Here is a 24,913-nt window from a genome sequence, read left to right on the forward strand (position 1 = left end):
TTTTGCTTCAACGGTGGTTGAAAGGAAGAGCACCATCTAGCAGCTACATTTTAGTATCCAAGACTGGAACCTTTACTTGGAGGCCTGGAGAACGTTCGTACCGAGAAAGGAAGTGAGAGCGATCGGCGGGAGATCGCTGGGTAGGTAGGTAGTAGTGGGAAGCACGTGGTGCGAATCCATCTGGGGATGAAGTCAAAGAACTAATATAATATATTGGCAAAAACTTCCATTGCGGCAATCGCTCGCTGCTGGGGGTGCAATACTATCTATGGACATCTATGCCAACCTCGGAAGGGTTAATATACTCCCAGGCTTAATGCTCCTTTCCAACACTGTCTCCTACTCATACCAATCCGTGATCTTCATACAAAAAGAGCGTAAGGAGAACCGGACCTTCAGGAATATCCATACAACCTGCGGCTCACACCTGCTGCATCATCCCCCACATCCAATCCTCCAAAGAATAATCCTTAGACATAAAGAGGGCTATCCTTTCCCGGTGTCTCACCCTGAACATCCTCCTCATGAACAGCCGCACCCTCCTCACTGCTCACCGCTTTCCTCCTGCTTCTCAAGAAGTTGCTCACCATCCGCTTACTGCCCAGCGACATCCCCATCTTGCTCGACTTGTGCTTCAGCTGATCTTCCGGCGTTGGGAAATGCGGTAATGCCGTCTCCTCTTCCTGCTTCACTGGTGTTTGGCCATCAAACGGTGATGGTCCAAGGCCTCCGTAGCCACCTGGTCCACGCTCGAAACTTCGTCGTTTGTCGTAACCTAGTACGTGATTCTGCGCTTGTTGCGCTTGTGCCACGCTTAGTCGCCCCCCTGTCGTATCCTGGTGTCCGATCTCTCGCTTCCCGAGATACATGCTGTCGAATGGTCGGTTGAGATTTGGCGTGTCCATGTCGAATGGCCGACTCAAGCGTGCTGATAAGGTGGCTTTGACCAGGTCTGTGGGACTTTCGGAATGATTGTTGGTTTCCTTCTGCTTCATCAACTGACCAGCGCTGTTTCCGCTTCGCATAGCAAGATAAGACGGACCTGGTGTACTTGCCGCGTGCGCTTCGTCAACCTTTGTTTCAGGAGTGTTCTCACCCGATATCGGTCTATTCTCCTTCTCGAGCTTCTTGTGGCTCAATACAGCTAAGCTCTTCTTGCCTTTGAGTAGGTTAGCCACGTTCTCAGGCGAGATCTTCCTGAGTGATGTCGCCAACTTGTTTTCATGCTTGCTGTTCTGCTGCCGCTCAGCATCGGCCATTTGCTGTAATAGCCCGCTTTGGCTTCGAGTTAGGCTACTGTTCCTGCTTGGAATAGGAGTGTTGTTCTTGCTCACTTGCTTGACGTTGAGCAATGGAAATCTTTTCTTGGCAACAGACAGCTGATCTGGCACAGCCTCTGATGGCGTTGGTGTGCGAGAGTCGTTTCTGTCGTTGTCACCACTTGACTTGACAATATGGTTCAACGCCTTCGATATAGGGTCATTGGCGAATTTCGACGGTACAGGTGTCGTCTGGTCAGAGTTGATCTGCGCTTGTTCACGCACGTGCGATGGTGCTTTCGAGATCTCGCTCTCACTCTTGAAACTTGCTTGACTCTGATTGATCTCAGGAGTGGGCATGACGCGGTACTGCACTTCCCGGACTGACTTCTGCCGAACATGTGTGATACCACGACTGGTTTCAAGTCTGCTCGAGTCAACAGAACCTCCTGTATGATTGTTCGATCGAAGCGCATCGTCAAATGTAAGGTCAGAGGCATATGGGTTGCTTTTGTTCGCCAATCTGTACATGTTGATGTCTTTCCCGAAAAGGGGCATATCTCTAGCTCCAATGTCCTGCTCACTTATGTTCACGCAGTGTTGGTAGTCAGGATTGGGAGCGCCATTGTCTCTTCTCGAATAAACACTTTCTTCGCTATGATTGTACCGGAATGCTTCTCTTACAGCATCTGCAACATTGCTAGGCACTTGGTGACCACCAACAGCATCGTCTTCGGCAGTCTCATGCTCGGTGTACGGACCAGCCGCAGTTGAGCTCGTAACCGCACGGATTGTGCGTTCTGGTATTCTTGCTGCACTCGAATGGCTTTCTTCGTCCTCTTCTTCTGCTATGGACGCTCGGTCCACCGACTCCTGGTTCATCCTTCTGACTAGAGCAGAATACAAGCGCTGAGGGTTCGGCTGCTGCCCAGGTGGAAGAGGAAGTGGCTTGCGGAAAACCGAGACACCACCAAGATGAGTGCCTGCCGAGGACGAGGGCTGGTGAGGGCCACCATCCTCTTGTATGACAGACAATCTCTTCCGCTCAAGTGGTGTTTCTCGCATAGAACCCGTAGTCGTGGTGTTAGTCCAGCTGGTGACACGAGACTTTGAGCTTGCACTCAGGCTTTCGTTGCTCTTATTTACAGGTGCCATTGTTGCAAGCTTGCGAAGGTCCTCATCATCGACTTTTTCATGCCAAGGGTCATCATACAAGCTGCCGCGTCGCAACTCGTGATTCTCTTCGGTGAGGTAACTATCAAAACCCCCATTGCCGATGTCGCCGAAAGTTGCATCACCAAAGTGAGCTCTAGCAGCATCCAGCTGCTGTGGAGGTAGGCAGGAATCTGGCTTGCTGAAGGCACGTTTGAAACGGTTTCTCAACGAGGAGGAAATGGAACGTGCTGCTGTTAACGCCGAATGCTTCGGCACTTGTAACTCTTTTGGCTCTGCTGAATCTGAGCTTCTGAGGCTGCTTCGGAAGTCTTTCTTCTGCCTTCTCTGGCCATTGTACAAAACGTCTGGCGATCCGTCTAGTGGCTGAGGCGACGAGTGTGACTGAAGAAATTGCGTTCGTGCTAGCTCAACCGATTCAGGTCGATACGGAGAGTTAGGAGGAGGCTTCTCGGGCGAAGTCGCTCGTCTGCGTGTGAACTTGAGCACATCGAACGATTTCTTGAGCCGAAGCTTCAGACCAGGACCGTCTAGGTTGGCTGCATTCGTGTCATGTCGTAAGGTCTTGCTGAGTGGTGAGTTCGGAGCGGCCGACCGAGCCTGATGCTATCCATGGCTCGGATTGAGGACTGACTTGGCTTTACGAAGTCGACGGTAGGAAGACGGTTCTCCTTCATAAGAGCCACCAAATTCAGATACTGATGTATGTGTAGATGATTGTGGTCCACCTCTTGCTGTGTTCCCACCACCTGGAAGAGGCAGAGTCGCTGCAAGGTTTGGCGTTGTAGCTTGCAGTAGCGATCGTTGTCGTTGAAGTCGAGTCGCTGGGTCAGACTGGTTTGCTGCATGCCGTCCACGAGCGAGCCTGGCGGACTGCTTGCTGGCTGAGCTATCAGATCTGTACAAGTCGGCCTCTGAAGACCCTCGAGAGCGGTCCATGGCACGATGAGCAGCGATTACGGCATGCACTCGAGCGCTTTCAGGATCGAGAGGCTCGGAAATGATGGGATGCTTTCGTCGCTCTTTTACTGATGTTGTTGATTTGGATCGTCGGATACGGTTCTTGTGGTGCTCATTATCGAATTGGGAAAGCATACTGAATAAGTGTTGGAAACTTGTCCAAAAGTGGAAGAGGGTTCGCAGGCCGAGCACCGCTACGTTGATGTTGGCACCGACATCATTTGTGGCAAGCTGGTGTGAAACATTTGAGGTGCTGTGGATCTGGTTCGCAGTCATGGGGAAGGCGCTTGCCGGTGGCCACTGCTTGTTAAAAGACCGCAGACACGCCTGCAGTAGCGTAAAGCAATCATAATGTGAAATGCTCATGAGTAGCCTACAGCCACTCACAGTGCACGCTCCGGATATAGAACTCTTTCAGGATGCATCCCGGCGGTCATCGGTACCTTCCTCCTGCTCCCGCTCGGCCTCCTCTACCACGGTCGCTTGAGCTTTGTCCTCGACTGTGCGATAGCCCAAGAACATCCCCAGCAACAGCACATCATATAATAGCTTGAGCGCACCTGCTACAACAAAGGCGATCCAGAACTTGCCGGCACCTGCAAGTCGTCCAGTGATGACAGGACCCAAACTTTGGGACATGGTCTTGATCACATTGATGATGCCCATGACTGAAGTCCTTTCAGCAGGAAGCACCGCAGCCGCAAGAAATGCTTGTCTTGGTGCTTGATCCATGCTGTTCGTGCTTGCCCTGAATATAAGTAGAGCCATTGCGATTGCGACATTGCTAGGTACCGGCAGCAAGGCAAGTGCAATGGAGGCAGGTGCGTGTGTAAAGACCATAGTCTTGACAAGACCGATACGACGTGCAAGAGATGATGCAACCAGATTCGACGCTGAGGAGAGAATGTTGGTGACAAAGAAGAGGCTTCCGAGCTTGCCTTCTTCAAGTCCAAACTTGCTGTGGAAGAAGTAGATGACCCAGGATGCTGGAGTGAGACCTGATGCGAGGCTGTCCATTGCAAAGAGAATGCCGAGTTTGAATATCAGTGACCTGGTCTCGGGGGATAAAGAAGGTACCAGGTTTCTGAACGTTGATTTTGCTGGCTTCGACGCTGGTGGCTGTGCATCCTGGCTGTTCGTGAGCAGCGGTCGACGCTCGTCTGCACTTATCGCTTTTGGTACTTGGCTTTTGTCGAGCTCACAAGCTTCGCTCAGCATCAGGCACATTGAAAACTTGAGGACGCCCATTACTGCATACGCGGCGTACACCAGGCGATATGTCTGAATAGGCTCCCAATTGTCCTTGCTCTGAAGCACGCGCACGACCCAACCACAGATAATTGTGCCTGTTGCAACGCCAGCGGTGCCGAAAAGTGTATACCAAGCCAGTACACTGGAGCGATCTGCCGATGGAGTGAGCTGGGAGATAGTCGACTCTTCAATTGCCTTGAACGGTCCTAAGTTAAAAAGTAAATTTATAGAATAGCTATAGAGCTCTAGTAAGCTTACCTATCTCATTTCCGCTAGGGCTAATAACTCCAATCACACTGGCGAGAAGCAAAATCCAGAAGTTACCAACGGTAGCGAAGACAACACCGCTCGCTGTCATGAGAAGAGAGCCAACAGCCAGTAGTCGTCGTCGACCGAGCTTGTCTGCGATAACGGTAAGGATGAGCGAAATGAGCACATCGCCGATCAGAGTCAAAGTCATGAAAAGACCAGTTCTGTCAACGGAGTTCCCCAGATTCACCAGATACAGAACAAGTACTAATGTCGACGCGCCATATGCTGCGAGTCGGACGAATCGTTGCAGGCAGAGAATCTTGACATCTTTCGGAGAGTCAACGAAGGCTTTGAGGCCAATCTCGTGGTAGGCTCTAGCCAAAATTGTTTTCATTGTGCCGGTATTTCTCGCGAAAACAGAGGATTGACGGTCCAGAGCAAGCGCTCGTTGTGACTTGTAGCATTGTCCTTTAGAGACGAGGTACTCCGTAACAGACAGGCAGCACTGAAAGGTAAGGATCCTTGGGGCTTAGCAACAACTAATCAGGTACTTCTAGTGACGATCACGAAGGTTTGAAACACGAAAAAGTCGCGTCGACTTTGCCAAGAGCTGAAGGTAATAATATCCGCACTTCATACCCGCCACTGATCGTGCGGTATGGTAACGATCAAATACTTTCATATACGCTTGTGTATCTATGTTGAAATGCCCTGGGTATCAATTCTATAAATCGAGTTCCTTGCGTTGTGCAGTCGTTGAAGTCCCTGCAAGCAGCAACCAAAAATTCCCTTCAGACTCCGTCCATGCCGCTCAAAGCCAAGACACTCTGCATATAAATCAGATCAAACATCCGCCCGTCCTGCTGGAGTATTTTCCGCCGTAATCTGGCTCCGGCACCCCTGTATGCGCGATCAAGATGCTGCTCACTCAGGCCGCCATGCCGGCATATCCTCCTTGACCTCCCTGAACCCCTTGAGCACATTATTCATCTTGCCCATCATCTCCTCCCACTCGCCCTCAACATCACTGAGCACAGTCACAGCTCCACCAGCCCCCACATGCCAGATCTTCCTCTTCTCCACCTCGACTAGATCTTCATCTCCGACTTCGCCCTTAGCACTCTTCTCGACAACGTAGTCCTCAGCCTCACTGCTGAACGCAGTCCTGATAGCAACACTCCAGCACCCACCACCACCAACATCCACGTAGCCTATTATGCCACTGTAAACACCTCTGTTCCGCTGTTCGAGCTGTTGCAGGATCTCACAAGACCGCTTCTTAGGCGCACCTGTCATGCTGCCTGGTGGGAGAACATAATGTAGAGAAGAGTGGTTGTGCGCAATCACAGACCTGGGGTCGCTGGCGTCAACATGTGGTGGTGGATGCGCTCGAATATGTGAGACGAGCTGGTAAACTGTATCGAATTGCTTGATGGTATTCAATGCAGGAATCGAGAGCGGATCCTGTGCAGGTCGTTCGTACTTCTGTGTAGAATTGTCGATAGAGGGCCCGCTGTCGTCTTCTTGCCTTGGAAGGGTATGCGCTACAGGTTGCTGATCGATCGAGCGCTCATGTTCACTAACAACTGGGTAAGGCCGACAACCTACGACACCATAAAGATCGTGACGTATTAGATCAGCGATCATGAGGTTTTCAGCTGCCTCCTTCGGGCTACCGAGTATGCGGTAAACTTCATCGATATCTGTGGTCGGTGTGCGCTGGACTGTGCCTTTCATGGGTATCATATCTAACGTACCATCTCGGGACCAAGACAAGAACTGTTCTGGCGAGCTTGACAGGATAGTTGTGCCGCTGGCTGTGCTGCCTGACTGGTATGAGCCGGGTTTTGTGCCCGGAAAGTGGAGGTAGGCTGCGAAAGGGACTGGATTGTGCTTGATAAGGTTCTGGTATAGATCATACGAACTATTGGCGTTTGGTGCTGGCACATCGATTCGTGCTTCGGAGGTCAGGCATAATTCGTAAGAATTGCCTGCATGTAGTTCTTCTTGACATCTCCTGATCTTGTCGGTGTAATCATCATGATCTGGCGCAGATACCTTGGCAGAGTCAAGGACTTCTCGGAGGGACTGATGCTTCATACCATCCCGCCCAGCTGTTCTCTCCAGAACTTTGAGCTTGTGCATCATGTTTGTGACCCAGGCCTCGTCGTCATTCTTGATCGATTGCACACATATGTTTCTCCCGTGCTGGTCGAAGACAACACTTCTCTCGACAAACACGAACGAAAAGTCCGGCACCACTTGATGGTCGCTGGCTCTGACGTTGATCAGCTCAAGGCCCGCCTCATACGAACAGAAGCCAACCCAGCCGCCCCAGAAGGGTATTGTAGGACAACCATCATTGCACGCTCGCGACTTCGTCCTTGCTGCGACTTCGTTCAATGCTTCCTGGAGAGACATAGTTTCTAACTTGTACACTACTCCTCCTCGTCTCGATGTTAGTTGGCCCTGTGCGTATTCAATGATTTCGGCGTTGGCTTCTGAGAAAGCATATATGCAGTATCGTCCTTTGGCAGCTGATTCCAGCATCGTACAGACGCCCTTGCCGGCTAGAGTGTGGCAGTACTTGGACAGATGTTGAGGAGTAACTGACTTGATTTTGCTCATTGACCATGTGACTCGACCAATACTGACCCGCGAGTTTAGCTCTTCTACAGATAACGGGCTCCCGCTAGACGGCTTCTTTATGAGCTGCGAACGGAGATCTAGAGCACAGGCAGAAACGCCAGGAGGAACCCTCGACATGCGAGCAGACGTGAATGGCTCAATTTGCGCCCACCAGTTCTTGATCAGACCTGCTCCATCGTAGCACATACACGATTCAGGATGAAACTGGAGGCCCCAAAATGGCAGCATGGAGTGCCTTACAGCCATTGCAAAGCCATCATCATCCCAAGCAAGGAGCTGAAGCGCACTTGTCTTATTGCCTAAAGGTGGTCCTGTCGATGCTGGACTGGATGTACCTGAGCCTGGGGATGATGGAGTCGCCGTAGAGCTCTGCGAATGGTCTCCATCTGACAGCAGAAACTCGGACCGTTGAATTCCTAGGCTGTTGTAGCCCATCATCCGGACATCTGGGCCATCGCGGAGGCCAGCGAAAATGTCGGTGCCATAAGACCTGATGTCTTTAGTCTGCCCATGGCATGGGACTAGCAACCTTGTAATGCCGTGGCCATAGCGTAGACACAGGCTCTGGAAGCCCAGGCATATGCCGAGCAGTGGAATATGGGATTCTGCAGATACATCCAAGATGTATTCGAAAAGGCCAACGTCGAACTGATTGCGCGGATCGCCTGGCCCGGGGCCAAGGACGATGGCATCGAACCTGCTAATGAATTCGTGAATTTCAATGCCATACAGCCGCGGAACATCGGTGTCGATTTGTATGATGACGATGTCTGCAGAAGGGAGGCAGTTGTAGAGCAGTGCGATGATGTTGCGTGCGAAAGAGTCGTAGGCGTCCAGGAATAAAATGGACGAGGTACCTGGCATAGCGCCGCTGTTCTCCTGGTTCCGGATCAGTAATTCCGACTCTTACTGCTGCATGTCACTGAACCGGGGACGGATATGTGCCCTCCATGTTTTCAAGATCGATCGACGCGTGGCTGATATGGTGTATCTTCCACTTTCGAGTCGTGTGCGTCGAGCAAGTAGAAGTAACATTTGCATTATGGTAAAAATTTGGTTGTTGGTGACCCGTGGCGATATGACTAATCCGATGCCAGAAGTTGGAGTTGAGGCGGCTTCGTCGAGCTTCAGGTATAACCACTCTCGTGTCTGGTACCTACCGTGATCGCATCTCGCTCTATCGTAACCTACATGTGATACGAGTCGTTTCCACACGGGTATCTAGTAGCAAGCAGGAATTAAACAATCGCTTATCGAGAGACCACGAAATGCTGCGATGCGAAAGAGTAGAGGAAGGGCCTGATTGGGACGGACATTGCGGGTGCCTGGCTCATGAATGGGGAATATATGACAGCTTTCATTGGCCAGCGTACCCCTCGATCTCATCTCTACCTCACTTCGATTGGCTAATTTGAGGTCGGACTGACCGACTCTAAATCGCCGACTCACACTGGCAGCGCGCTGCATGCTCGGGATTGAGTCCCTGCCCAGTCTAGCACAAATTGGGCCTAGAACTGGATCAAAGGCTTCATGACCCGAGGAATTACAATCCCGACCACTCAAAAAGCTTCACCAAGGTTTCGTCCAAGAGTTCGAACACCATCAGAGCAGTTTGATCTACGACTCAACGTTGATGTATGGGGCTGACAGCGTAGCGGCGCGCCCATCAAAAATGCTGAATCATTGATTCGATGGCTGTACATTCCCTCAATTCACTAACCTTCGACTCTGGCATATCCGCCTTCCGCTATAAGTACAAAGTCCCCATACTTCATGCTTCTGCTTCTACTTGATCCTTCTACCATGATGATTAGCAAACATGAAACAAAGTTGCTTTACCGAAGGCAACGAGAAGCTCAGCCCAGCTAGGGCGCAAGATATACTAACTCTCAAGCAGCACTTCCAAGCAGCACTCTCAAGCAGCACTCTCAAGCAGCACCCTGGTGCGGTGTCCAGCCTACCAGCCCCAGATGCTTTGGATGAGGCTAATATAGCATCTCATCTGGACAACGATGCAACCGAAGGGGATAGCCCGGTGCAAACCCTTCTCGCCGGCCTTCTCAACGCCTTGAGACATAATGAAGTGCCTATGCTTGAGGGTCTCCTCCAGTCACTTCGGGGTAATGGAGCGCCGCAAGAGATTACAACCCATTTTCGGCGAAATTTCGAGTCTCTGCAAGAACAGGGAATAATGTCAGGAAAGACGCTAGACGAGGAAGAACTCATGGCCATGGCTTCGCGAGCAGCCGAGCCGCAACCATGGTCAGATACACCATCGGCGATAGACCTACGCGGACTGTCGCCAGGCCACGAAGGATCTCTTTCCCCATCCAGCGATCAGACGGATATCTCAGGAAGCAGCATCGGAGGATCCGTCTCCTCATTCACCGATCAGATGAACGGCTCAGTCACACTGCCTGAGCCAAGTTATTATCCCGAAGTTGGGCCCGGACGTGAGGGTCATATCAAGCTTGCTGAAAACAATCCGTATCCCCATGGCGAGCCTACTTCGGCCTAGTCAAGCTGCCAGGTCATCTCCCACATCGATTGATCTACAAGGAAGTGAGTGCTGGCGCCATAGTTCGGACCATAATGAGCATGCGAGGTTGTGGCATGCCTATGCCCTTCAAGGTACTGTCCATGGTCATCTTTTCAACAGCGAACACTGGTTGGCTTCTCTCCGACTCGTAGGAGAAACGTTATAAAAAGTAGACATACCGAAATCTGGAAACACGGAACTGGATCTTTATTTCACACTTGGTGCGCCTGGGCACTTACCGGCCTTAACATCATTCCGACTGTTGGCTTCCACAATCAACACAGCTGGGCTGCCAGTGACAGTGCACGCCGGCGCTCTGACAAGGTTATTCATACGAGTATTCACAGGTTTCAGGATCATGGTCCTTATGCGTCGACGAACATATCCTATTAAGTACTCCCTTTTTGCTTTTCAATCCTGCTTTGCGCAGGCAAAATTAATTGGTCTTGAGTTGTGGCAGATACCTTTTAAGAGCTGGGGCAATGGCTAGGGAAAGCTGGCTGGAGGAGGGTGGAGGTATTTTGTGCAGGTCTTCGATGGCTAATTTGTTGTTGGTACGGACATTGATGCCATAGGGTCAACGGATTGCGATCGATATCGTCGACACTCTTTGATATGGGTATATATTGCAGTTGATGCTATGACATCTACCTTGTCCCATTGTGACTTAGTACAACTCATTCACGTCCCACATGGGAAGAGGGACAATAATAGAGCCCGAAGTCTAAGAGTTTGACGTGTGAATAACACCTATTCGCTGGTGCAAGTTGATGGTAGGCAGTTATTGCACCAAGCTTAATCTGGATTAGTGCCTATTCACTACTGACCTCGTTTGCTGCCAACCCTGCTCACCTTGCCTTCCTCGCAATTTGTATGCCTTCAGACAATGAAACGTGCTTCGGGCGGCGTCTTGAGAATAGATCTCAGAACAGATTGACTCGTCTGAAAGTTTAGTCTCGGCACAGAATGGCCAAGCCAGAAGTTGATCTGTCAACTCAATTCTTCATCGATCCGATCTGGATTCAAGCCAATGGCAACTGGCTTCATGCCAACAATGTCTTATACTACTTTGCAGCTTCACCATTTTTTGATTTCTTGTCGATAAACAACAATGTCTTCCAGCAGTTCCAAGGTAGACCCGACACCGCTCATATTATTGGCTCCAGGGACCAATTCGAGGCCGAGCTAGAGCGGCACAAGGGCATATCATACGTCGTCGAGTTCGATCCCTTGGCGACACCGGCTATGGTCAAAGGTCCTAACGGTATGGAACGATCAGAGACGTGGATTATTCGAAAGCAAGACCGAGAGAAGCTTGGAGACCCCAAGGAGGTCAAGGTTCTTGAGTACTACTACATCATCAACCATGTTGTGCTTCAGGCACCTCGACTGGAAAGCATGCTCAATTACCGCATGATGAACACGCTCATGACCCTTGACAAGATGACAAATGCAGCTTCGGACCTGCCCGTTTTCTCAGCTTCCAATGGTTATTCGTACTTCCGTCAAGGTCAAAAAGCCACGGCTACGGTCAATGCAGCCGAGGGACAGCAAAGCAAAGCTGGGACGCCGATGCCAGGAAGTCGCGGATCGATAGGTCATGAACCTGAAACCACTGCCGAAGAAGCTGAACAGCGGTCAGAGGAGCGCATACTGAGAGCAGCTTTGAGCATGACCATGCAGTATGGCGAGCAGTACTACGATGATGCGCCGTTGGTAGGGGAGCCGGGAAATTTCAGACTTGGAACAGCTAAAGACCCGGTTCGGGGCCTCAAGGCCGCCGAACTGGGACCTCCTACTAGGTCAGCAGCTGCGTCCAAAGCGAATACGCCTGCGCCGTCTATTAAGCCTTCCCCCGCGCCTGCTTCACCCAGTGGTTCAGTGAGACCAAAAGGCTGAGAGCTGTGGGACGAGGCATATTATGAATGTGGGCAGTACCAGTTGTTGGCAAAGGCCCTAACGTGCAGAGTCACGCCACCAGTACTTGAGAGGGTCGAGCAGCATGCTCTTGGGTGTGAGTACACAGAAGATGTCGTGAGTCTTCTAACGTATCCTACTGCCAAAAAAATATACCACTTAGATTGCCGAGCACAGCTCACAAAGATCAGTGTCACTGAAAGCATATGAGGCGCAAGCAGCCATGCCTGCTCAAGCCTGTCACTTCACTGGTGAAGAGATGGTTTCAATCCAGGAGATAGTCAACACACCTCATTACTAGGCAATCGCGAGCTTTTCTGCTGTGAGGCAGCAGTCCACGAATCTAGTTACCACGGATCCGCCATAGGGCCTCTGGCGCGTGCAATTGCATGGGCTCGTGTCAAGCAAACTGCAATTCTTGGTACGAGATGCTACTTGGATCGCCGAGGCGGAACAAATCGATCAGCACGGTCAAGGGCGTGACATGGCGGGATCTACGAAACGGCAAGCTTTTGAGGCGGCGGAAGCTACTCGTAGATGCGAAACCCTCCGCTCATGAGACCAAGCCGGAGTTCCGAAAAGAGATGGGCTGAAGCAGGTCGTGCTGTGCACAGGCAGGAACCCAAGGACGATGCTAGGAAACAAAGAATTGGAATCAATGGGAAGAATTGCGACCAAGTGACGATGATCATTACAGTCGAACAAAATTGATACGCAGGGCCTGTGACACCTGCTCCTTAGACACTGCTATGATGTTGCCTTTCTGTCAAACTACCAATCACCAGTATATGAGTTGCATCGTCTCGACAGGGCTTAACACCCATGGACAAAAGTCCTGACACCTTCATGCCACTGCTTCATGTGAATGTCTAGATGTAAAGGTGTCTGCTCGGTGCCTAGCAATGAGATTTAATGCCTGAAAGTCCCTGTCTTGGCATGCTAGCGTGGTGGCTAACGAGGAAGGCACGTCACCTCTGGTGTTTGCCTGCACGCCGGTCGATCATCCGTTGATACCTACGAGGCCACTGCTTGACGACTCTTCCACACTGTTCTACCCATATTCGATCTCAACCATATCCTCCAACAATCGATCGCAACTTCCTACTCTCCTCATCGATCGTTGAAGGATCAAGTACACCACAGTCACACCACAAAACATAATACAGATCTAGTACTAGGTGGGGTCAAGATGAAGCTCAATTTCAGAGTAAGATTTTGGCCACAAGCAGAAGCTAGAACTGGCGCTGACAGTTGGCTCAGGATCTCAAGCAGCAGAAGTTCACCATAGATGCAGAACCTTCAGATACTGTGAGTTTCCAGCCAGTGCCTTCTCTTACAGTGCGTGATCTAACGAAAGCCTACAGGTTCTACAGGTGAAAGAGAAGATCGCTGCAGATAAAGGATGGGAGGCCTCGACGCAGAAGCTTATTTACTCTGGTCAGCAGCACCACAAGCCGAAGTGAAGATGTGGCTAACAGGGATACAGGCAAGATCCTCGCAGATGCCAACACCGTCGAGTCGTACAAGATTGATGAGAAAGGCTTCATAGTATGCATGGTGTCGAAGGTACGGGCTGCTTTCCTCATCCTCATCATTCTAGATCAAATACTGACCTGAGCAGCCAAAAGCAGCACCGGCCCCGAAGGCAGCACCTCCCGCCACACCCGCAACCACTTCCTCGACACCCGCGCCGCCAGCTGCTCCCCAGCAATCAAGTAGTACACCCGCCGCAGCCAATCCTCCTGCTACACCAACCCCCGCACAGTCCGCACAAGTCCCAGCGCCAGGCCAAACAGGCTTCGGTGACCAATCCGCAATGCTGGTCGGCAACCGCAGCGACGCAGCAGTTAGAGAAATTGAGGCCATGGGCTTCGATAGGCCTGATATTGAGCGAGCTCTGAGAGCAGCCTACTACAACCCTGACCGAGCTATCGATTATCTTCTAAACGGTATCCCAGAGAACATCCAAGCAGAGCAAAGAGCCGCGCAGCAGCAACAGCAGCAGGGTCAAGCCCAACAAGGCCAAGGTCCGACATCCCCCCCAGCTGCAGGCGCACAAACAGGGACAACTCCTGCCCAACCAGCCGCCACTCAGCCAGCAGGTGAAGAGGTCAACCTCTTCGAACAAGCCGCGCAAGCCGCACAGGGCGGCGGCGCAAGAGGAGGCGCAGGTAGAGGTGCAGCTGCCGCAGGCGCCGGTGCCGGGGCAGGTCTAGCAGCAGCTCTCGGCGGCGCGGCAGGCGCAGGAGGCGGAGCAGGAGGCAACACAGAAGTCAACATGGACTTCCTTCGCAACAGCGAGCACTTCCAACACCTCCGTCGCCTCGTCCAACAGCAACCCGCCATGCTCGAACCGATCCTCCAACAAGTCGCCGAGGGCAACCCACAACTGGCGCAGATCATTAGCCAAAACAGCGAGGCATTCCTCCAACTGCTCTCCGAAGATCTGACAGGTGGCGAGGGCGGCGGTCTGCCCGCAGGCTCAATTCACGTTACCCAAGAAGAGTCCGACGCAATCGAGCGGTTATGTGGCCTCGGTTTCGCGAGAGAACGGGTTATACAGGCCTACTTTGCATGCGACAAGAATGAGGAGCTGGCTGCGAATTTCCTGTTCGAGCAGCCGGATGACGACGAGTAGCACTCCGGAGTTGTAGGCTAGCGCTAGCGATGTACTGGCAAGCCGTTGGCGTGGACGGGAGGCACGCCTTCTGATTCCGCAATGGTCTTTGGCCGTGGTCGGACTGTACGCATTTGTCAACACAGCGGAGAGAAGGCGACTATAGTCACGATTGAGGACAGGCTTCTTCGACCTTCGTGATCTGTGGGTTGCTGAAGCAGTTCATGCAGCAATCTGAGCGACACCTCTCCGCCGCGCCATATTCGCATTTGTGGCATAACATATTCATATCTGGAGGAGCACATACCAGATAGGTAGTATCGCTCGCTGCTCATTACTACTCAGTAGTATTCCGTGTCTGCCACGATATGATGAAGTATTAGGTACTTAGCAATGAACCACTGCAGCTCAGATCATGCGCTTCTTCGAGTGTCGTTCTTTCGTGCATGTTTTTGGATATTCGTCCATCACTCGCACTGAGTGGCTTTTGATGGAGTCTGCTTCCAGCAGTGTTGCGAGACGACTGAGAGCAGTTTCAGTATGATATAGCACTACAGTAGCAGATAGACAGCGAGGTATCTGAGAAAGACGAGACATGATGGTCCAGCAGCAAGACTTGAGAGCAACATCACGTTCGAGCAAATGCCTGATATCCGCGTTTCCTATCAAATATAAGGATGAAGCACTTCGTTGCATGGGTATCTCAAAAGACGAATCGAAACCTCTAACCAATCCATGGTCACTCTCCAATTACTTCTCCTGTTGGCATGGCGCACTCCCTCTCAACCCTCCAAACACCCAGTCCCCTCCTGCCCACCACCCTGCTCAACGTGGGCACTACCCCATCATCCCCAAAGTCCGAGTCATCCATATTAATATGCCGTCTATACGTCTCCAGATGCGTCAACCTTAACCCTTTCCCGTTCTCTTCTCCGTGGTCCGAGTCGGTCGGTAGTGTAAACGTGAAATTCGAGATAGAGGGTATCGAAGACGCGAAATATTCCGGTCGGAACGCTGAGAACGGCGCTGCAAGGAGGACTTGTGTCGGGTTGTTGTTCGAGAGCGCATTTGTGAATTTCGTTAGGAGGGACTCTTGGTCGTTGCATGGGGGGAGCTTCCTTGTTAAGCTGGAGAGGAGTGTTGATTTATTTGCGCCGAGAAGAGGGTCTGTGTGGATTTCGACGATGTCGTTTGTAGTTGGGTGATGCAGAGGTTGGCCGAGCATGTAGAGTGAGGGAGGGTATGTCTTCCACCAGTGGACGTCGACGTGCTTGGCGTTGCTGTTTGTGTTGAGGAGCGAGGTGGTGATTGTGTTGGGCATGTTGAGTTGTGCTGGGATTATGCCGCCTTGGTGGTAGATGCCCATTAGGATGCCAAGGAGGCCGTTGAAGACGCCCCATGCTATCCAGAAGCGTTTGCGCCAGGTCTTATTGTCCGGTAGCCGAACGCACGTGAGGAGGAGGGGTATGCAGGGTAGAAGAAAGCGAGGTTCCTGGTGAGGGATTACGCTGAGAATGATGGCGCCTGTGATTGCTGTGGTCAAGCGTGGGTTGTGGAGCATGCCATCGACGTTGAAGCTCGATCGTTGAAGGGGCCATGGGGCCAGGAGCAGGAGTGCTGGACCGAGAAGCTGAGGTAGGTTGATTAGAAGATGCTGATAGTGAGGGTGCAGACCGTGCTGCTTGAGGTTTGAGGCTTTTGTGTTATACAGAAGATTATTGATTGGTGTTATTACAGGTGTGATATGGATGTAGCTGAACAGCGCTCGGAATGAAGTCGTGGCGGCAGGTCCAGTGTAGAAGGCTGTATCGGTCGCAATGGCTACGAAAAGCCAAAAGGTCGCTGAAACAAGAATCGCTATCAATGCCAATGGTCTGATGTGGTCAGCGATGTCACCTATTCGATGCTGATCGTCTTACCTATTCAAAAGATGTGGCAGCAGCTGCAAGCCGGGTATCAATAAGAAAGCAGGAAAAGTGATCCTGTTGAAAACTCCAAGTACCAACAAGAATCCAAGTGCCAGACCGGCCGTAACGAATAAGCGTCGTGGTACAGCATCGTTGCCAATTGCTGGCTTTTCGTCCACAGGACTAGAAGGAGTCGCACTGGGACCAGCTATACGCTGCATCAAGACCAGACACCACAGCACCAGTAGTGTCTCGACCGAATTCGAGAAGGTATGGGTTTGGAAGGTCCATGTCACATATGAAGATGCGACAAGTGTGACGGCGTTCTTCCGCTTACGAGGAGATTGGACGAGTTCATGAATGGCCCAGTCCTCCAGCACGAAACATAGCGCAAACATAACAACCCTCAAGGTGTAGTATATCGCTGTTGGCGAAACCAATCCATCACCTTCTCTTGACCACAGCGCTTTCAATAGTGCCATAGGCAGGCCGTAGACGGGCCATAGTGGGAAAACGCTTCGGATGGGCTTTGCGACAGTCCATTCCCAGGTTCGTACATTGCGGTACTCGAACAAGTCTCCTGTTCATCTGTTAGCGATTGTTTCGACTGTTCGAGATTCGCGACCGACCTGCGATCACCTCTGGACCTTGGAAGATCTCGTCTGGATGAATGTAGCTGGGCGATACAGCGAAGTAGACGCGAATAAGCAGAAGGAGAAGATAAGTGCGCCTCCACATGGCGTTGGTTCACGGAGGGAAGAATAGAGTCAACGAGCGCCCAACATTCATAGTATACATGAGAAGAAGGAGCGAAACATGCTTGCGCAAGAAATGGTAAAAGTTGGAAGTGATGGAAGAAGTTGCAGATGACCACGTTGCACCTCGACAGGCCCTGTCAGAGGCCATGATGTCGATTGTGCTATCTTTGCCCTATCTTAGCATAAGATTCTAGCTGAAACGAGCTCGATACATGTTGGCTGCATTGCATATGTATATTCTATGCCTGAGTGGAGAGCCCGAAGCATTGCTAGAAGTGTAGATAAGTTACGTTCTAGAGGCATAATACTACTGTACAATCACCGGTCTGCTAGAACGCGTACCTGGCCGCCGCAAGCAGGGTCTAACGTTGCCTAGAGTTTAGCAGGTGGGATGATCCGCAAGTACTTGCCTTAAAAGCGTCGTTTAGCAGCCAACCGGCAGCCTCCTTGCGGTTGAGACCAGGCAGCACTTGAGCTTGTTCAGTGCCTAACTTGAAGCGGTTGGGGTGCAAGATGCCGGCTGCCCCACCTCTTGTTCCTGCCTGCGCCTGCCGTGGCTTGCGCCTGCGACCTGCCTTGCGCATGTAAGCAATAAAGTTGTGATAAGTTCACTTCGAGGTCACTGTATTGTCAATAAGACTCAATAACACTTCGATCGATCACGGTTGCCTGATCTGTCACGACAAGCACAAAATCCCCTTCCAACTCCGACAATAGACGTATCTCTCCCCACAGCTGGAACGTCATCTCTAAGCACAGGACACTTTCGAAGTATCACTTCACAAGCAACACAGCCAGTCTGTCGACACCCTTAAAGGTAAGCAAACCAGCATCCTTCGCACATACAAACGCACCAGAAGGCAGGTAGATCAGGACAAAGCATTCTTCTCGGTGTTTCTTCTTGCCCGCGTACCAGACTTACGAGTGCAATCGGACCCACTGAAAGCGGTAACGTGCGCGAACAGACAAGTCATTGTCCTGTGAATCACCTTCTCTTGTCACTACCACGATTGAGCAAACGAGGACCTGCACTTGCTCTTTCCGACAATAAAAGCCACAGTCTGCCCGTCTGAAGTCCTTTCTTATTTTCCATCCATCCTTCGACATACAACCTCGTCTACAATCATCTTCAACCAATCACCGTAACTAACATCTCTCAAAGTAACTCTACAACCACAGAATACCAACTCAACACACAATCACGATGTCTGAGGCAAAATCTGAACAGCCAATGCTGAAGCTCGCTTCATCTGATGGCGATGAGATCGATGTCGCCAAGGATATCGCCGAGCGATCTCTTCTCATCAAGAACATGGTCTCTGATCTTGGTGAAGAGGCCATGACCGAAACTATTCCCGTACCAAACGTCAACTCCTCCGTACTCAAGAAAGTTATCGAGTGGTGCGAACACCACCGCGCCGACCCACCAGCCCCAGCTGACGATGACTCCGACTCAAGAAAAAAGACCACCGACATCGAAGAGTGGGATCAAAAGTTCATGCAGGTCGATCAGGAAATGCTGTTCGAGATCATCCTAGCCGCCAACTATCTTGATATCAAGCAGCTTCTCGATGTTGGTTGCAAGACTGTCGCCAACATGATCAAGGGCAAGTCACCTGAAGAGATCCGAAAGACGTTCAACATCCAGAACGATTTCACACCTGAGGAGGAGGATCAGATTCGACGAGAGAACGAGTGGGCTGAGGAGTAAGTTATTCCACTTTCTGCCATTGCGCGCTCAATGCTAACTTCTTTCGCAGCCGATAAGCACATCGCTTTCCTTCACCTACGTCCATCACAGTTACAATCGCTACGTGGCGAGTCAAAAAAAATCATTGCTAGGCGAATAGGAAATGGGAGGTTTCTTCGATGATATGGCACGATGACCTGCAACAAATACCAAGGCATGCTTCTCAGTCAAGTGCCATTAGCTTTACTAAATGACAGGCGCTGCAGAGTCAATATGAGCATCTCGGTGGACTACTGCAGCACATCAATGCCTGTCATTATGCATGGATAATTTTTGCAACGAGAGAATGAAATGAGTTTGACCAATTGATCTTCCTTCGTCCATAACATGTATCTGCAGTGCTCGTGACCATAGATGGTAGCAGTAACATAGCCTAGTCGCTGGGCCAAGAAAATGTGTAGGAGGAAGGCAAGCGAGCAGCAAGTCTCATCTGGTCCTGTACTGTCTACACGCAACATGGACCTAATCTTATGCCTGTAGATTCAGAACGTCGACAGGCTCCTTCCGTTGACGGTAACCAGTGACGTTTCCGTCGCTGAAACGTTGGATGCCATGCCCTCATACATACCTTTCAGCAAGGCACGTTAGGCAAGTTTAGCAGTGATCTTAGGGAAGGGTGGCAGCCACCTCCGACCAGGAGGGTCTAGTCCTCCAGTGCTCGAACAAGCTTGGGCATGCCGCCGAAAAGTAGAGAGAAGAAGACCGGGATGATATTGGTCTTGTGAAGCATTCGATTGTGGTATTCATTTGCTCATTCCCGAGTGCTTGTATGTCAAGCAGCAGGCATATCTCATGGCTGATTTGCCAGACCCATCATGTGGTCCCTTCCATCTGCCATTGCCGCTGCCACCACATTCATGTCGGCATCCTCCATGCGTTCAGATAAGATATTGCGTCTGCGTGCATCTCATCCCACCACCACAACCATCCCACACCATCCATCGAAACATAAACGAGAATTGCTTGTCGAGGCAGGCGAGTCGTCTAGATTCCGATCCGGGTCTTTCGCCAATGTCTTCTCTTTGCGTTGTATCTGCGCGGTATTCATCAGCACGTATTCTTTATTATACCATAGCCGTCTCGCTCTCTTCCCACCCATGCTATCTCTCGGGTGCTGGGCTGAGATGGGATCTGATTTATATGCCATACCTGATTGTGTTACCGGTTCTCAATCGGATCCATTGAGGAATTGGTCTGTTTTGTTTTTGGGCTTTGGCGAGCTTTTGCTTCGTTCGGAAGGACTTGTGGCTCTGGAGGGGGTGTTAGTACTTGTTCTTGTAATTTGTAGTTCTTCTTGTCGTCGTGGTGGGCAATATCGTGAGGACTGTCGATGCTCGTGAAGGCAGGGAGGAGGAGGTGTGCATACCGGCATCTTGACTGGTTGTCGTCGATATCGAGAGTGACTTGTCGTGGGTGTTCAAGTTGCGATCGTGAACTGACGAAGTCTTTTCCCGAAGCCCGCGCATCGTGCGCTTGGCAGTAACCTGAGGCACCCAAAAGAGTGTAGCAGCCTCAGGCATAAATAGCCCAGCGGCGTCGGCGAGCAAAGCGATGACATCGATGCTGCAAGGCCATGTGGATTTTCTAACCACCGAGGTCAAGCGATCTGCTCCGATTTGAGCTTGTATCGAGCACATCGACATCGCTTGCGCTTGGAGATTTGCTTGTTGGAGTGCAGCTCTTCTTATTTCTTTATAATCACAGAACGGCAGCAGCAGTCAAATCCGAGCTGCCAACATGCAGCCGACAGCAGTGAGGATGGCAGACAAGCTGCGGATATTAGTACCCGTCAAGCGGGTCATTGACTACGCGGTATGCTTCACCACGAGGACGAGGGCAGAGCAGATAGAGCAGCACATCTCAAGCCCTCACTCGCAGCTTCACCACCATTACCACCAGCATGCTAACACTGACCACAGGTCAAGCCCAGAGTCAAGTCCGACAAGACCGGCGTTGAAACCAATGGCGTGAAACACAGCATGAACCCCTTCGACGAACTCTCCATCGAAGAAGCAGCCCGCATGCGAGAGAAGAAACTGCCCGTCGAAGAAATCGTCGCCATCTCAGCCGGTCCTGCAAAATGCGCCGACACCCTCCGTACAGCTATGGCCATGGGCGCCGACAGATCGATACACGTCGACGTTGCAGAGGACAAACCACTCGAGCCGCTCATGGTTGCAAAACTACTCAAGCAAGTAGCGGAAAACGAGAAGATCAACCTGATATTCCTGGGGAAGCAAGCTATTGATGATGACCTGGGACAGACGGGGCAGATGTTAGCGGCGCTATTAGGCTGGCCGCAAGCTACACAGGCGGCGAAAGTCGAGTGTGATGGTGAGAACATCACAGTCACGAAGGAGGTCGATGGTGGCACGGAGACGGTGAAAACTAAGCTGCCGATGATCATTACGACGGATTTGAGACTCAACGAGCCGCGGTACGCCAGTTTACCGAATATTATGAAGGCTAAGAAGAAGAAGCTGGAGAAGAAGAGCTTGAAGGACTACGGACTTGAGGAGGCGTTCCGGTTGAAAACTGTGAAGGTGGAAGAGCCGCCGACACGGCAAGGTGGTGGGAAGGTTGAGGATGTTGATGGCATGATTGGTAAATTTAAGGAGCTTGGCATTCTGTAAGGTAGGTAGGTATACTAAATGCGTAACTTGTACAGCTCAGCTGGGTCCCACGATTCTGATGCTTTTTCATACTACCATGCGAATTCCGAGAGCAGAGATTCTTGAGCCGCGAGCTCAGCACGCGCGCGCAGCAGCAGCAGCATTACGTGCGAACCCTCTGGCGGCCCCTAAGCAGGCAAAATCTGTTTGCTCTCGAGCTCGAAGCTTCGATCTTGTTGACCACCAAAGCTCAGCAGAGGGCTTCCCTCAATGATTCAGCAAGCCGTGCCGCGGTACAGCCGCCACCATCCTATCAGGTTCATGCAAGATCCGATCAAATATGGCAGAACCATACTTTGCTCTCCTACAGGTCCTCTCGTCTTGACCTTCTTGCAAGACATGATGCAACGACTCGAGGACCTGCACTGTACCAGTGTCATGCTCACAGGCAACACAATCTTTCTTGCTCATCTTTTGCAGAGGCATGAACACTGCCCGAGGACCTTCGCCGACCAGAGTATGGTAATAGGCAACACAATCTTTTCAGATGGTATATATGCTTCGCAATGTGCCCTGCTTCATTTGCTGTTCGTCAAACAATCCTTACACTCAAGTCAAGCAGATCTGGGATCTAGGTCAGGGCTATACTACCAATATACCACTTCGACAGCAGAACAACTTAACTCACCTTTAACTCAACTCACTCTTACCTCAACTCACCTTCACCTTACCCAGCTCACCGAGTCTCACTTCGTCCTCACAAGTGACTCTTAAGTCAAGAATTTATCAAACAACAACACACAATGGCACCAACCAGAAGTATGTCCCTCTCACCTCCTTCAACCCCGCCCACACTAACATCACCCTCAGCCTGCCACCCCACCTGCCCCTGCCAGAATCTGGCCCCGGGTCAACCAAGACCCAAAGTCCTCCTGCACCTCCCCTCTGCAGGCCGGCTCGTGTTCCCGGCCCGCGTGGTCAAAGCGGCTGCCGAGTCTCGTCGGCGGGAGTATGCGGCGAACGAGAGGATGATTCGGTATTTACAGCGCTGTGTTGCACGTGAGGAACGAGTGAGGGAGGGGAGACGGCGGGAGGAACAGGGGAGGAACGAGGGGGAACGAGGGGTCAAGGTTGAGGTGAAAAGGGAGGTTAAGCAGGAAAGGGCAGATGATGGCAAGGTGGTCAAGCAGGAAACGGTAGATGAACCCAGGCCCATCAAGCAGGAGTACTATGCGTATGATGGAACTCCCATCAAGCAGGAGGAGATGTGAGAAGGTGGAGCTAGCGAGCACACGAGGCAAGCGAATTTGATGAGCACGTTTGAGTTTGTGAGGTTGCCTGAGAAGACTGCGTTCTTTACGAGAGTTCTCAATTGGTTCGGAGCATATGGTTTGGGAAAATATGGTTGGCGCTAGGAGCATGAGTTTACGAGAAGGCAATTGAGCAGGTTTAGCAAGCGTGGTTCTATGAGAGGCAACCAAGATATGCAACCAAGCTTCGGATTGAGGTTACTGTGCAAGAGCTCGTGGATAGTGTACAAACATATTGAGCTCTAATGAGATCTAATCATCAAGCATGTCGTCGCCTTCAGTATAGCTTTGGTTCTACCTTGTCTTCGCCTTTAGTATGCTACAGATCGATTTCAGCAGCAGATATCTTGCTCACGCAGATCTGCTCCCTTTACGCCCCCATGCAAATTGAGCTTGCAAAGAACTGACAGTCATGCCACGCCAAAACGCTGGACGACTCGACAGCTAATGCCTCATGCCCTCGATCTCCCCGATCTGGTACCATCGATCTGCTCTGTGACCGAAAAGATGCTTCTGCCTGTGAATGAATAGACACGAACCAGAATAAGCACGTTGCAGGTCCTCAGCCCTACCACAACCACAATGTTCGTTCTTCCCTTAGGTATACATAAAGCCTCTGCCCCCTTCTTCTTTGTTTCAATTTTCCATCATCATCGAGTATACAAAGACTCAGCTTTGACTTTCTGACCCAACAACAAAGAGACAAAGACTCCAAACAACGTAACTTCACAGAGTATAGGCAGAACCTCTTTCACCCAAAGTCACTTAGCCAACGCCGCTTGATAGCACAGCTGCACTCGGCGGAGCCTCATATACTCACACACTTCGTTGGAAAAATGGCCGCCATCCAAACTCAGTCAACTCACCCAATTGTGCCATCCTCCACCAGACCAATCAACATCAATAGATCCAAAATCACAATGGCAACCCCCTCGAGCCGAAAATTCATCCTCGCCCACTTTGACAAGGAGGTCGACTACCAGACTGAGTGGTCGAGCTACCTCAAAGATAAATTAGCTCAGACTGAGACGCAAGTGACCGAAGCAAAGGTCATCATGCCCTCAGGGCCTGAAACAGAAACAATCGTCCATAAACAAACCTCAATCTCTCCCACCCCCTCCGACCTCCGCCTCTTCCGCCACGAAATCTCCCGCGCCCGCGCACATCACAACGCATCACTCGCAGCCCACCCCCACATCGACCAGATACCCATCCCGCCGTCGGTGATCGTGTCTGAAAGCAGAATCGATCCCGAGGACGACGGTCTCGCGCGGAGAACAAGGCAACGGCGGGAGGATCTGGTGTTGTTGAGGGTGAGTAAAGGGGTTGGTTTGCGGGAGTGGGAGTGGAGTTGTGGGGAGCCGTTTGATGATGATGATGAGGATGAATCAGCGGTAGATGATGGTGAGGAGGGAGTTAACGAAGTTGAAGAAGGAAGTGAGGGTGCTTTCAAAGGCAACAGAGACGAGTCTAAGAGCTCGACAGAACAACGACGGCCATCGACATACGCCAAGCGCCGCCAAGCATTCACGTATACACACGGCGACGATCCAATCTTCCGGGGTCGAAGGATTGTGCTTGGATGTGGTCGACAACGTGGCTTGGTAGCGTTGAAGGGGGACTGGTCCGACAAAGTCTCAGAGGAGGATCAGAGGTATGTGCCGGACATAAAGGATCTTCCGAATAGCATCAATGCGAGGGCATTCTTGCGGGATGTGACGGCGGGAGATCTCTTGACGGCGCCGGCGCAAAGAGATGGTAGTGATGATGGGAGGTCGAGACAGGACTCTGGCTTCTCGGCTATGAGTGGTGAGAGTTCGAGTGAGGAGTAGAGGATCGCCCAGAGTTTGAGGACTTGAAGGAGTATTTGAGATATCTTGGGAAGGTGTATCTGAAGTTTGCAGTTTTAGCGACGGCGTCGATGGTATTGGATGCTGAAGAGCCTTTGGTATATGTTAG

At 51.3% G+C, this 24,913-nt stretch overlaps 10 protein-coding genes across 10 annotated transcripts; 6 read left to right on the forward strand and 4 right to left on the reverse strand.

Annotated features, from left to right (window-relative positions):
- Nucleotides 1-470: 470 nt before the first annotated feature.
- On the reverse strand, nucleotides 471-3,668 carry PMZ80_005657 (uncharacterized protein; the record flags this gene model as incomplete). Its single annotated transcript, XM_064874075.1, has 2 exons — nucleotides 471-3,000; nucleotides 3,067-3,668. 2 exons carry the CDS (start codon nucleotides 3,666-3,668, stop codon nucleotides 471-473), a joined length of 3,132 nt encoding a protein of 1,043 aa, XP_064729797.1.
- A 138-nt stretch (nucleotides 3,669-3,806) lies between these two features.
- Nucleotides 3,807-5,289, reverse strand: PMZ80_005658 (uncharacterized protein; the record flags this gene model as incomplete). The annotated part of the gene is made up of 2 exons (XM_064874076.1): nucleotides 3,807-4,849; nucleotides 4,902-5,289. The coding sequence occupies 2 exons, from the start codon at nucleotides 5,287-5,289 to the stop codon at nucleotides 3,807-3,809; spliced, it is 1,431 nt and encodes a 476-aa protein (XP_064729798.1).
- A 530-nt stretch (nucleotides 5,290-5,819) lies between these two features.
- PMZ80_005659 (uncharacterized protein) lies at nucleotides 5,820-8,408 on the reverse strand (the record flags this gene model as incomplete). Its single annotated transcript, XM_064874077.1, has 1 exon — nucleotides 5,820-8,408. The coding sequence occupies one exon, from the start codon at nucleotides 8,406-8,408 to the stop codon at nucleotides 5,820-5,822; it is 2,589 nt and encodes an 862-aa protein (XP_064729799.1).
- Nucleotides 8,409-9,363: 955 nt separating this feature from the next.
- PMZ80_005660 (uncharacterized protein) lies at nucleotides 9,364-10,062 on the forward strand (the record flags this gene model as incomplete). Its single annotated transcript, XM_064874078.1, has 1 exon — nucleotides 9,364-10,062. The coding sequence occupies one exon, from the start codon at nucleotides 9,364-9,366 to the stop codon at nucleotides 10,060-10,062; it is 699 nt and encodes a 232-aa protein (XP_064729800.1).
- Nucleotides 10,063-11,049: 987 nt separating this feature from the next.
- On the forward strand, nucleotides 11,050-11,982 carry MED6 (Mediator of RNA polymerase II transcription subunit 6; the record flags this gene model as incomplete). The annotated part of the gene is made up of 1 exon (XM_064874079.1): nucleotides 11,050-11,982. One exon carries the CDS (start codon nucleotides 11,050-11,052, stop codon nucleotides 11,980-11,982), a length of 933 nt encoding a protein of 310 aa, XP_064729801.1.
- Nucleotides 11,983-13,189: 1,207 nt separating this feature from the next.
- On the forward strand, nucleotides 13,190-14,638 carry RAD23 (UV excision repair protein rad23; the record flags this gene model as incomplete). The annotated part of the gene is made up of 5 exons (XM_064874080.1): nucleotides 13,190-13,207; nucleotides 13,261-13,308; nucleotides 13,365-13,437; nucleotides 13,487-13,566; nucleotides 13,622-14,638. The coding sequence occupies 5 exons, from the start codon at nucleotides 13,190-13,192 to the stop codon at nucleotides 14,636-14,638; spliced, it is 1,236 nt and encodes a 411-aa protein (XP_064729802.1).
- A 718-nt stretch (nucleotides 14,639-15,356) lies between these two features.
- SMP3 (alpha 1,2 mannosyltransferase) lies at nucleotides 15,357-17,262 on the reverse strand (the record flags this gene model as incomplete). Its single annotated transcript, XM_064874081.1, has 4 exons — nucleotides 15,357-16,491; nucleotides 16,537-16,559; nucleotides 16,620-17,104; nucleotides 17,154-17,262. The coding sequence occupies 4 exons, from the start codon at nucleotides 17,260-17,262 to the stop codon at nucleotides 15,357-15,359; spliced, it is 1,752 nt and encodes a 583-aa protein (XP_064729803.1).
- Nucleotides 17,263-18,486: 1,224 nt separating this feature from the next.
- PMZ80_005664 (uncharacterized protein) lies at nucleotides 18,487-19,049 on the forward strand (the record flags this gene model as incomplete). Its single annotated transcript, XM_064874082.1, has 2 exons — nucleotides 18,487-18,989; nucleotides 19,043-19,049. The coding sequence occupies 2 exons, from the start codon at nucleotides 18,487-18,489 to the stop codon at nucleotides 19,047-19,049; spliced, it is 510 nt and encodes a 169-aa protein (XP_064729804.1).
- A 1,720-nt stretch (nucleotides 19,050-20,769) lies between these two features.
- CIR1 (putative electron transfer flavoprotein subunit) lies at nucleotides 20,770-21,665 on the forward strand (the record flags this gene model as incomplete). Its single annotated transcript, XM_064874083.1, has 2 exons — nucleotides 20,770-20,844; nucleotides 20,952-21,665. 2 exons carry the CDS (start codon nucleotides 20,770-20,772, stop codon nucleotides 21,663-21,665), a joined length of 789 nt encoding a protein of 262 aa, XP_064729805.1.
- A 2,125-nt stretch (nucleotides 21,666-23,790) lies between these two features.
- PMZ80_005666 (uncharacterized protein) lies at nucleotides 23,791-24,786 on the forward strand (the record flags this gene model as incomplete). Its single annotated transcript, XM_064874084.1, has 1 exon — nucleotides 23,791-24,786. The coding sequence occupies one exon, from the start codon at nucleotides 23,791-23,793 to the stop codon at nucleotides 24,784-24,786; it is 996 nt and encodes a 331-aa protein (XP_064729806.1).
- Between the last annotated feature and the right edge of the window lie 127 nt (nucleotides 24,787-24,913).

The sequence above is a fragment of the Knufia obscura genome (genome assembly GCF_036327395.1).
Source record: "Knufia obscura strain CCFEE 5817 isolate CBS 148926 chromosome Unknown scaffold_6, whole genome shotgun sequence".
Lineage (NCBI taxonomy): Eukaryota > Fungi > Ascomycota > Eurotiomycetes > Chaetothyriales > Trichomeriaceae > Knufia > Knufia obscura.